This window comes from Schistocerca cancellata, chromosome 10 (assembly GCF_023864275.1).
Source record: "Schistocerca cancellata isolate TAMUIC-IGC-003103 chromosome 10, iqSchCanc2.1, whole genome shotgun sequence".
In the NCBI taxonomy this organism is placed as follows: Eukaryota; Metazoa; Arthropoda; class Insecta; order Orthoptera; family Acrididae; genus Schistocerca; species Schistocerca cancellata.
The window spans coordinates 194,865,335-194,878,159 of record NC_064635.1 but is presented as its reverse complement, the minus strand read 5'-3'; the positions used below and the strand labels follow the sequence as shown (position 1 = coordinate 194,878,159).

The 12,825-nt window shown below is 45.8% G+C and overlaps 1 protein-coding gene across 1 annotated transcript; it reads left to right on the top strand.

Annotated features, from left to right (window-relative positions):
* Positions 1-749: 749 nt before the first annotated feature.
* Positions 750-9,845, top strand: LOC126106250 (uncharacterized). The gene is made up of 2 exons (XM_049912476.1): positions 750-803; positions 8,346-9,845. The coding sequence occupies exons 1-2, from the start codon at positions 786-788 to the stop codon at positions 9,843-9,845; spliced, it is 1,518 nt and encodes a 505-aa protein (XP_049768433.1). The 5' UTR covers positions 750-785.
* The last annotated feature ends 2,980 nt before the right edge of the window (positions 9,846-12,825 follow it).

Genomic DNA, 12,825 nt, shown 5'->3' with positions numbered 1-12,825 from the left:
TGAAGGGGCAAAACCAGATGGCGCTATGGTTGGCCCCCTAGATGGCGCTGCCATAGGTCAAACGGATATCAACTGCGCGTTTTTAAAATAGGAACCCCCATTTTTTTATTACATATTCGTGTAGTACGTAAAGAAATATGAATGTTTTTGTTGGACCACTTTTTTCGCTTTGTGATAGATGGCGCTGTAATAGTCACAAACCTAGAAGTACGTGCCATGACGCGGACGGTATTTGCTTCGTGATACATTACCCGTGTTAAAATGGACCTTTTACCAATTGCGGAAAAGATCGATATCGTGTTGATGTATGGCTATTGTGGTCAAAATGCCCAATGGCCCGAATGTGTGTGGCAGCGGCGGCGGCGGCGGCATAGAAAGTGCCCTACCGGTCCTTTCTGGCTGCCGGGGCGATCGACTAGCCGCCACAGATCTGCTGCGCTGACCCGCAGGTAGCGAACGCGGCGCGCGGTGATTAGGCTGCAAGTGCGGCTGCTTTTTACCGGAGTTGCAGGGCGCGGAAGGCCCCTCCCACTGGCGGTACTCGCGGTAACCCCGGCAGGCCATCCCTCCAGACGCCGTGCGGGGAGAGGGGCGGCTGTCTGCCTTCTGCGGATGAGTCGGCCCGGACTGCCTCCTCCCTTTCTCCCTGTGTGTGTGCACGACAGTGTGTGTGTGGATGTGAAATGCCACCACGCCGGGGATGTGTATATATACTGCCGGCGGATCATCGCCAGGGCACAACAGTTCGGCTCCTCTCACAGGCAGCAACAGCCAATCCGAGCAAGATGAGGACCACTGCTGTGGTGAGTTCCACACGGTTCAGTTTTCGGACTCGAAATAATTTCTGCAGTGTTAATAACGTTCCATATGTCTGTAGCTTTCATACATTCAGTATACTTATTAACACTTCACAGCTAGATTAGTTTCTTGACTGCAGTAATTTAAGGCCACGTTTTATTTCCACAACCCGAGCAAGATGAGTACCACTGCTGTGGTGAGATCCACAGGGTTCAGTTTTCGGACTCGAAATAATTTCTGCAGTGTTAATAACGTTCCATATCTCTGTAGCTTTCATACATTCAGTATGCTTATTAATACTTCACAGCTGCATTAGTTTCTTGACTGAGGTAATTTAAGGCCACGTTTTATTTCCACAACCCGAGCAAGATGAGTACCACTGCTGTGGTAAGTTCCACATGGATCAGTTTGTGGACCTAAAAAAACTTCAGTGTTCGTAAGGCTCCATAGGGTAAAATAACTTCTGCAGTGTTCATAACGCTCCATAGGGTTCATACATTCAGCACTCTGTCTATAACTTTAAATCTACATTAAAATTCTTGAAAGAGCAAATTTTTATGCATGAGGACACTATTTAATTCCACAAGAGCTCAGTCTGCGAACATAAAACAATTTCTGCGGAATTGCATACACGTCCTAATATCCTCTATAGCTCTATAGGATTCACACATTCAGTACGCTTATTAATATTTCATATCTGTACTTAATTCTTTGATATCGACAGTTTTCCTGCATAAGGCTACTTTTTATTACCACTATTTTCCCTGAAAACTTAAAACAAAAACAACAGATTTATGGCAGAATATTCGTTTCAAGAAATTTTTATTTTTTAAAGGCAGTGTCTATCTATCTGAAGCGTACACCTTCAGTTCGCATCTGACGTGCAGGTGCTTCCAACTTCAACACTAGTGATGTGACTGTCCTTTATTTACGTACTGTATAAGGAACTATAATAGAATCTGTGGGCATAATATGCTTTAATGGCTTTCATACATCCAGAAGACTTATTTAGAGTCCACAGCTGTACTGACTTTCTTCAAGACACTTCTCTTCGCCTCAAGCCGCTTTTTATTACGAATATTAATTTTGAAAAATTAGAAAATTAAGTAGTTTAGCGCAAGAATATTTAATTCAAGAAATTTTTATTCACTGTTAAAGTTAGAGACGATCACTAAAAACCACATTTAGTTTTCTAGTCCAGAGTCTCATAAACATTTACAATTTAACAGTTTATGAACACACACCTCCACTTTCAGAACTGGTGTTGAGATACCAGACTATAATTTCTTCCAACGTCAATAACGCTGCAACACTCCTTCCTATTTTTAATTTCCTCTCAAAAAGAATATTCCTCAAGCCTGTAGCTGTAAACCAAATGAAAATACCCTCCTTTCACTTCACTGTTACATTTCGCAATACTGCTTCTATAACGATAATAAGAACATCTGTTGTATCTGTCATTGTGCAGAACTCTGTATTTACCAGTTTGCCTAATAACGTACATTCCTGCTGTACTCTACAGTCCTCCAGAGTAAGTGGAGGTCGTCGGTTTCGCAAGGACTAACACCGGGACACAAAACGCGAACTGTGGCAGTCAACATCGCTTTATGCCACTCAGCGTGTAGACATGACACGTATGTGTCTTGTACGTCCCATGTATACTCAAAGTTTTACACACTTTGTGATAAAACACCTTGCATTTCATTATAGTAACTCGTTCCTTTCTCCATGCTGTATAATCCTCACGTGCAGAGTCGTGTAAGCACAGTCTGATGTGACTACTACTGTACGGTTTTATGAATCTGAGGATGGCAATACATACTACCGAAACTAGTAATCCAGTAATTGTGTTAACATTAAATTGTTTTTCAAAAGAAGACTACAATACAATCAGCAACGTCAGTGAACTTCAGGCTCGAGCTGTAACTAGGATGCAGTTGCCATTGCCATGCTCGCTTAGGAAATTATCGAGGCTGGCCTGTATTCATTGGAAGCGACATTTGCTGTCGGGTTTGAATCCGATTGTCACTGATACACCGTGACTCTTTTGTCTATGGTCCCTGTGGGTTACGAACTCGATGCGACCACTTTAGTTACGACTATGGTGTAAACACAACTCCACTGCCTCACTGTCAGCGGTAGAGTATCACATGGCCGTCTGGTACACCATTCACAGCGCTCCAGACTAAACTCAGTTGAATTCCCTCCGTACAGGCCAACGGTACCGACCGACCACCGTGTCGTCCACAGGCGCTAGGCGTGACTGGACGCGGATATGGAGGGGCGTGTGGTCAGTACACCGTTCTCCCTGCCGTTGTCAGTTTTCGAGACCGAAGCCGTCGATTCTTCAACTGTCGCTGTGGCGTGAGAGGCCATATGCGTTCTCTATAGTCCTCCAACAATCATTTTTGTTCCTGCCTTTCGCGATCCATTCTCCGTTTCTCAGGCCCATCGCCTCCGTATCCCTGTAACTTCATCCTTCCACTTTGTTCTTGGCCTTCCTCAGTCCCTTGTGCCCTCCACGGATGCTGAGAATGAGATTCGCGGCAGCCTTTCCGCTTCCATCCTAACTAGGTGTCCAGCCCACATCCATCTTTTTTTCTTCATCCTTTGGACGATATCAGCTAGCGGATATAAGTCTGCCAGTTCCTAATGTTTTTACTATCCTCCCTTCCTGTGGCTGGGTATCCTTGTCGGGGCCAAACATTTTCCTTAATATCAATCTGTCGAAGACTAATAGTTTCTGTTCATCTATTTTCCTTAATGTAAACGTTTCAGAGCCATATAGTGCTACCGAGAGCATAATACGCTCGTATACCATGATTTTAAAACTTCTCGAAACTGCTCTACGGCGCAGCACGTCCCATAAGCTAGTACATGATCTATTTTCCGTTGCGATCCTTACCTTAATTTCAGTTTCCAGTCTATTTTTCTCGCTAAAAATGCTACCCAAATATTTAAAAATGTCTACTCCCATAAAAGTCAATTCATCAACTGTCAATGGTGTTTGATCATGACCATGTGTGGTGTCACCGCCAGACACCACACTTGCTAGGTGGTAACCTTTAAATCGGCCGCCGTCCGTTAGTATACGTCGGACCCGCGTGTCGCCACTATCAGTGATCGCAGACCGAGCGCCGCCACACGGCAGTTCTAGTGTAGAGAGACTCCCTAGCACTCGCCCCAGTTGTACAGCCGACTTTGGTAGTGATGGTTCACTGCCTACATACGCTGTCATTTGCAGACACGACAGTTTAGCATAGCCTTCAGCTACGTCACTTGCTACGACCTAGCAAAGCGCCATATCCAATTACTATGTCTTCTGAACAAATAATATTGTGACTCATGTAGCATCAAGAGCGACGTTCATCAATAATGGATTAAAGTTAAGTATCAAACTAATTACGTCCGCTTTCTGAATTCTAATTCCTTGTCATGTTCCAGACCTCACGTCAGTATAGTTCTTCCCTCCTCACGCTAGCCTGCGTGAGCTAAAACGCGTGCATTTCGGTCCCCACTAGTAACAAGGTGTTGGCTCTTCTGCCAACACAACACCATGTTAATGTGTAGTCCTGGTCTCACTGCAGTATTTCGGTAAAAACTTGTCTTGAGCTGCAACAATACCTGCAGCTTTCTTGATTCTCTTTTTCCCACCCCTTGTTAGCCGCTACAATTTTTCCCTTCCAGTACCATGTAACTATATTTAACGGATCTCCCATTGATCCTTCCGTGTCTCAGTTTTCTTGCACGGTGTTCTGACGCTTATTGCATTTCCCAGTACCACTTTATATCGCCATTTACATGTCAATATTTCTGCTACAGCCGTATTTGACCGAATGCAAGACGGTTCGTTCGACGAGATCAGTCTAAATGTTCATCCCAGCACCTGTCCAAGAGAACTCGTAGCTACTCTTTAATGACGAGATTATTGTTCTTAAACTTCTTATGAGGACGATAGTCGGAGTTGCACCAGAAACAGAAAAACCAGTTCTGCAGTTGGATACGGCGAGAGGTCATCTCGTTCTTTTTATGGCTCTCACACGATTATCTGGGAGAACTGAAACGAATCTAGACGCTTAAGTTGGTTTAATTGTCTGCGGGAACTCCACCCAGCGGACGGTAATAGCTACCTAACGCAGCTGGCCTCCTATTATGCAACAGCGAACAGCTTTCACGAGGAAAGATGATAGCCCGGCAAGACATCCTGCGGCCACTTTGCTCCACATTATCCAGATACCTTCTCCAGCACATTAGCTGGAACCGGTCCGCAGTTTCCGCTCGAGTCAGATTGAATAATCCAGATTAGCTTTCCCCGTCGTCGGCTAGTATACCGCTGTCTTTTGGGCAGTACAAGCTTGGAAGATTAATTTCTTTGAACGGGTCGCTATGTTATGCAGGATGGGAATAGAGCTGATACCTGCTACATTTGTAGCAGGACCTAGAACGTGTTCTGAAGATGAACACGGAGGTCTGCTTCCGTCAAAATGCGCTCCATGGATGTCTGAAGGGATTTCGAAAAAGCCGATCATATAAAATTCTTGCAAAACAGTTTCATGTTTTATGTATTAGCATGAGCTACTTGTTACAAATAAAAATTTGAGCCGGGGCTACACTCAGATTTCCCGCTTGTCATGAGTGGTCGCCTTAACCACGCCTTGGCTCCTTCAGGGTATAAATTGTGAACATTTGTATTACAAACTACTCAAATTATGTACGATCTCACTTGCTCGTTACCTATTTAGATATTCACAGGGACAGTGTTTCATATATTTATTGACCGAACCAAAAAATTTAAAATTCTGTCATGATCTACTCATTAAGAGGTGAAGCTCCGCGTTCTTGCTCTAGACACGCTAATGGGACCGACCGACAGCCGTGTCATAGTCCGACAATGGCGTCTCTGGATGCGGTACGGAGGACATCTTGTCACCACACCGCTTTCCCGGTCGCTATCGAGTTGGAACCGCAGCTAATAGATCGAGTTGTTTCCCAGTTAGCCTCAAGAATCCGAGTGCATCCCGTACCAGTCCTCTCACCAAATTAAAAATCCGTGGCACTACTGGGAATCGAACCCAGGTCCCCTGCACGGCAATCAGCAGTACACACCCCTCAGCGACGGAGGCAGACTGTTAGGACGTACAGTCTTACATTAAAGACTCAGCAAAGTACAAGTAATAAAGTTATCACCTGTGCATATGTCTCGAGCCAATTACTCAATCTACATTCATCCACTATTTCGTAATGAGAACGCTTAGAGACTTCCAATAAACTTCACACATCATTTCAAATTTTTTCTGAACTTTTCCCCTCTCATAGCTTCCAAAGAAATTGAGAAATGAAACAAGTTCGTCCCTTATTACACTTTCGCTGTCCATGCAATAAAAGTTCAGCGTCAGGTACGACGCTTCAGTTTATTACTTCTTTAATGAAAACTTTTTCGGAAAACCGTTTGCAGACAGTATCCGCATATAACACTCAATGTACCTGCAAAATTACATCATTGTGAGACACATAGTTGACATCATAAACACTCACATGCACTAAACAACCAGCTCTGAAAACGGAGTTGTTCATCCTGTTTTGTACATGCGAGTTCGATTCTTTAAAAAAATCAGTGTTGGTTGGGTTACTGATATTAGGGTTATTTGGCCAGACGTCATCGGCGATGATACCCAACTCTTGCCACCTCAACTTTATTCGAAGTGTGTTCTGTTGCTGCGAGTATGGTACAGATATAACCGTGCAATAAAACGATTACCATTGTGAAATGGGGTCAATAAAAGACTTCGTTTCCAACGAGAACTGCCGTAAATGCGACAAACGCTGACGAAATTTTGCCTCTTGTCTGCCTCGGTAGCTCCACGCTCAGTGCTGCGGATTGCTAACCTAAGGGGTACGGGTTCGATACCCGGCCGTGTGGGAGTTTTTCTCTGGTCGGGGACTGGGTGATCTGTTGTCCTCTGTTCGTATCGTCATAGTTGAGATTCCACGATTGAAATGGATGTATGGACACGCCCCGACAGCCTGTATGTGAAGAAAAAAAATAAAAATAAATTTTGCCTCACCCTAAACACAACGCTTTTAGAAGTCTTGTCGATCATTCCACATTTTTTCCGCCAAATATTTACCGACCTTTCGTCATTACAACACTGGAATCCAAACTCTCACCTTGGAGCCAGATAATGGACGGTCAGAACACAATTATACAGAATGTACGTGATTCTGGAGACGGCTCCAGACCTGAAAATGATGACGAATAGTTCGCATTCAAGGCCGCAGGACTGGTGGAACAAGAGTGTTTCGAAAATCATGTAAAACTGCAACAAATAAACATTAAAATGCAGAATCTAGAGGCGAAGTATTGTTTGGTGTAACAAAAGTTTTTTTCCCGAAAAAGCGAAGTATATGATATGTTTTGCATTCCACGTCCAATTTTATCGTGTGCTCAGTTAAATTAACAAAAACCAGGAAAAATAATTTTCATCTACTACAAACCTGAACTGATCATTTATATGGTTAACGCAAACATCACGTGTTTACTTTCTTGCAATAGATATGAAATATTTATTTCAGGGAAAAGTAAACCCTCTTCTTCTTCTTCGTGCTTTTGCCCATTTTTTCTGTGCGGTCAGCATTGTTATACGTGTTGGCTATTAGGTTCCCAAGCAATCTGAGCACAAATATCAATGACATACTTTACTGGAAACAAATTAGAATATCGTATTCAACATGCTGAACAAAAAGGGTGGTTGGTTGGTTGTTTGGGGGAAGAGACCAAACAGCGAGGTCATCGGTCTCATTGGATTAGGGAAGGACGGGGCAGGAAGTCGGCCGTGCCCTTTCAGAGGAACCATCAAGGCATTTGCCTAAAGCGATTCAGGGAAATCACGGAAAACCTAAATCAGGATGGCCGGACGTGGATTGAACCGTCGTCCTCCCGAACAAAAAGGAGTAAGTTATTTGCAGATAGCCGGACTTGTTAAAAAAATGGTTCAAATGGCTCTGAGCACTATGGAACAGCTTCTGAGGTCATCAGTCCCCTAGAACTTAGAACTCCTTAAACCTAACTAACCTAAGGACATCACACACATCCATGCCGGAGACAGGATTCGAACCTGCGACCGTAGCGGTCACGCGGTTCCAGACTGAAGCGCCTAGAACCGCTTTGCCACACCGGCCGGCGCAGTTGTTAAAGAGCCGCTCGGGGTTAGCCGAGCGGTCTTAGGCGCTGCAGTCATGGACTTTGGAGCTGGTCCCGGCGGAGGTTCGAGTCCTCCCTCGGGCATGAGTGTGTGTGTTTGTCCTTAGGATAATTTGGGTTAGGTGCTGTGTAAGCTTAGTTAAGTTCCATAAGACTTCACACACATTTTTAAACTTGTTAAAGATTGGGAAGCAGTATTATAACGTGTCAAATTAGAAGCAGGAACTTCTTATTTTGCCGTCCTATCTGCTTTCCTATCTGCCCCACGTCACTGATCTACATACTAGAGCTAGGTAGAACGAGTGTGGACTCAGACATGTACTTACGCAGTTATAATTTCGTACAGGCGTACCTGCTTTGCGCCCTCGTGGCGTCCGCCTGGGCTGGCGAAGTCTCCAAGGCTGCTTCTGAAGCGGCCACAACGGACAATGACGCCAAGAAACAGGACAAGCGCGGTATTCTCACTGGCGAGCACAGCATCGGCGGCGGAGGTGGACTCATCGGAGGCGGAGGTGGTCTCATCGGAGGCGGAGGCGGACTGATCGGTGGTGGATCTGGCTACTACGGCGGCGGATCTGGCTACTACGGTGGCGGATCTGGCTACGTTGGGGGCGGATCTGGCTACATCGGGGGCGGAAGTGGCCTCGTCGGAGGTGGCGGTGGACTCATCGGAGGTGGCGGTGGACTCATCGGAGGCGGAAGCGGACTCATCGGTGGTGGATCTGGCTACTACGGTGGCGGATCTGGCTACTACGGCGGCGGTGGCGCCATTGGCGGTTTCGGAGGTGGCGGTGCCGGACTCGGAGGAGCTGGAATCGGCCTCGCTGACGGCGGAGCCGGACTGGGAGGTGCAGGGATCGGCCTAGGTGGAGGACTCGGCGGTGGTGCCGGCTTCGGGGGCGGCGCCGGCTTCGGTGGAGGTGCCGGCTTTGGCGGTGTCGCCGTCGCTGCTCCGCAGACGCAGACAGTGGTTCAGACTGTGAGGGTGCCCGTCCCACAACCCGTCCCCGTGCCAGTCAACCGCCCCGTCCCCGTTCCTCAGCCCGTCCCCGTCCCCGTGAGCCGTCCCGTGCCCGTGCCGCAGCCGTACCCCGTCAGGGTGCCCCACCCGGTCCCCGTATCCGTGCCCCGCCCATACCCCGTCGCCGTACTCCGACCCGTGCCCGTCCCGATTGCTAGGCCCGTACCGGTCCCTGTGCCCCAGCCGTACCCGGTCCGTGTGCCCCAGCCGGTCCCTGTCGGAGTTCCCCAGCCCTACCCCATCCGTGTTCCCGTACCTCACCCTGTCCCGGTGCCAGTCTCCACCGGTGTCTCCTCAGTTGGCGTCGGAGGCGGTCTCGCCACTGGAGGTCTCGGCGGCATCGGAGGCGGTCTTGGAGGCGGTATTGGAGGCGGTCTGGGAGGCGGTCTGGGAGGCGGTCTTGGAGGCGGTCTGGGAGGCCTGGGCGGTGGAGTCTACAGCTCCGGTGGCCTCGGAGGGGGCGCCTACTCTTCTGGCTTGGCCGGAGGTGCCGGAGGCATCATCTCGTCCGGCTCTCTGGGCACGGGACTGGTGAGCAGTGGCTACGCTGGTTCCTACGGATACGGCGGCGGTTCCTACTCCACTGGAGGCATCGGCTACGGTGGCAGTTCCTACTCCACTGGAGGTCTCATCTCAGGTGGCTCCAGCGGTCCGCTGAAGGGCGTGTACGTGCCCAGCTCTGCTGGTGGGCTGAATGGTGGCAGCGTCTACTCTGGCAGCCTGGGAGGCGGTGCCAGCAGCTACAGCAACAGCTACAGTGGCGGCTATGGAGGCGGCTATGGAGGTGGCTACAGCGGCGGCTACAAGAGCCACTACAAGCACTGAAGTCGTCTCTCTGTAGCGCCATCAAAACTATTTCCATCCCTCACGTGTTGCACCACCATGGGTCATTAAGATGGGAACGATTCGATGGTCTGAACCACGATGACTATTCAACCTCGCTGAATCCGAATGGTGCTCTATATATGGACTGAAGCAAAACACCACGATGTTGCAAGAGAATAATCATCAAGTATGTGCCATCGCAGCTCTCTGTCTTCACTTGTACTTGACCGCCTGAGGAATTCAAAAAGGGCTCTTGACAGCGTTGAGACAACTGCATATTCCAGATCTTACAGCGAAGATGGGAACGTTGTACCAATCTCGTCAACAGCCCAGGGACGGAGTGCGGTATTAAGTGCCGTGGAGCTCAGTAGCAGCTGCAGAACTTCTTGGCGTCTTGTCTCATTCCATCTCTCAGATTCACAATGCAACACTAATTGCATTTTATGTCGATCTCTACCATTACACGTATCTTCTTCCTTTTTGACGAATCATATTTATATTCTCTTTTTGTATTTTTATAATACTTGATTCGTGAAAATGTGTATTCTATACTTTTGTAATAAAGTGGTTGTATCAAAGTGACGTCTCTATTATTTTCGATCCTTTGTTATGAGTACCGTTAACCTCCTTTCATGTGTCATTCGTTCTCATTTTTATGATTTATAGATATATGTATAATTTTCCAATTTGAAGTCTCAACCATTGTTACAATTATCAGACACACCTCTTCTGATACCAATAATCACGCTCGGAAGTTTGGTATCCCACTACACACCGCAGTTTGATGTTTTCTAACAATGTTCTTACTTTCATTTACCTCTATTCTGACTGGAACCGACCTGGTACATGGGACTTTTCTTTACGTCAGTTTAAAGGGGCTTAATTGAAGAACCAGCCTAACTACGTTCAGTAACAAAAAGAGCTTCCGTTTCTTAACAAACATAACAACCAAGATGTATACTTGCCGTCGCCTACCAATATCTCAAACGCGCCTATAGGGCATGCAGCAGCATTCATATTGCCCGTCGTTACTGTTCTGACTGTTTCTGAGTTATTTTAGCCAAATCTTGTAGATCGTAAAAAATAATTTCGTGTGGCTCAATGACCTAATTCAAGTCTCTCCGTCAGATGCCGCTTCTTGCGACTTACGTGTCCCCAAAAACTCCAGTTATCCTAGACGGGAAAGAGGGGCTACGTACAGTTTAACGTAGAATCCAAACCACGTGTCTTTTCTGGCGACACCTCACTCCAGTGAGACGTGAAGGCTAGGTTAAAAAGGAGACTGAAAAATCCGTGTTTAGATCCATATTTGATCCCGTAACCTCTCGGCTTTCACGCACCCGCATTACCGCTGGAACACTTTTCTGTTTCTTGTTATTGGTTAAATTACTTAATTACATTTTAGGACATAGAGTTATTATTTCAAAAAAATTACAGACATAAGAAAACAATACAGCTACATGAATATTGTGTAAACAGGACAACAAAATCCACACACTACATACCTTTTAGGTCAAGACGCTAATAATACGCTTTTTAAAAAGCGATCGATGGTATATCCTAATAGTAGCACAGTTGGTAGAGCAGTTGCCCCCGAAAGGCAAAGGTCCCGAGTTTGAGTCTCGGTCCGGCACACAGCTTTAATCTGCAGGGAAGTTTCATATCAGCGCATACGCAGCTGCAGAGTGAAAATCTTATTCTGGATATATCCTAATACTTGGAATGTTCATGTCATTGTCTCTAAGTACATGTAAACGATATGGCACACGATTATGCTAGAAAAGGTAAAAGGCAGAACAAATTTTGCTCCCCAGATCCAATGTAAAATTCTTGAAGCATTTCAGTACCCAAAATTTGCCATCACTATTGAATCCGTCACGTTTAGCAGAAAACAAGTAACTGTGACTCACATATTCGTTCGCGTTTGAGTCCTCTGACGTGAGTGCATAACATAGAGTCACTGAGACATCGACCACGTAATTTTCCTTTTCTTTCTTTTTAAGTGATTAAAAACTTTTTTTTAACTTTCAGGATAGGCATACAGCTATTACTGCATATAAGGTTTACAGACATACAAAACCATACAGTTACAGATCAAGTGCATACGTTTAGGCCTCTTATGGCATCAGGACTACAAAACGTACTACATGTCTATGATTACACATCAGAGCGTCTCGCAACGTATCAGTTTGGCCACTAAGCAAATAAATATTTTTAAGGAAAGTTGTTAGTGACATGTCTTAGCCTTTAAACGTTCTTGGCGTTATCTATTAGTACATTTAAACAATGTTGCACATGAATAGGTTGTAAGTTCTACAAGCAAAATATGGACAGGAGAAGACTTGATTCATTTTGGGACGAACAGGTAATTGTAGGCCATTGGAATTGTTAAGACTTCTTCTAGAAAAGTAGAGACTCTCCGTTTCTTTCTTTATGTATAAAAAGCGGGTTTAGCAATCAATAATAACAGAACAAAGTTTATTTTTCCTCAATCACAAAAGGCTACCTTAAACTCAATACGATATTTCCTCAAACATTTGATTACCCGAATTTGCATCCGCCACTGAAATAGTCACGTTAAATTGAGAAATGTGTGTAATTCACACACTCATTTGTGTTCCCCGTTTCTCTCGGTGGATAACACAAGCCATTTCAGTGTTATTCACATCATTCTGCAGTCAGGGTGACGTAACATCATCAGGTGCGTCCGGTTGACCGTTTGCCAGTATGCAATGTTTTTCTCGCTAGTGTTCTCTTGCGGCTCCGAGACTTGTGCGACCTCATTGTCTTCCCATTAACATTAGACTGGCAAAGTTTTGCAGATGTTCGAAAAATAGCGCGTAGTTCAATGTGAGATGCTTTTATTAATTTCCACAACGAAATTCTGTCTGGAAATCTGGCAGAAAACCAAAAGGGAGTCTGGTCATACATAAAGCACACCAGTAGCAAGATGCAATCAATACCTTCACTACGCGATAAT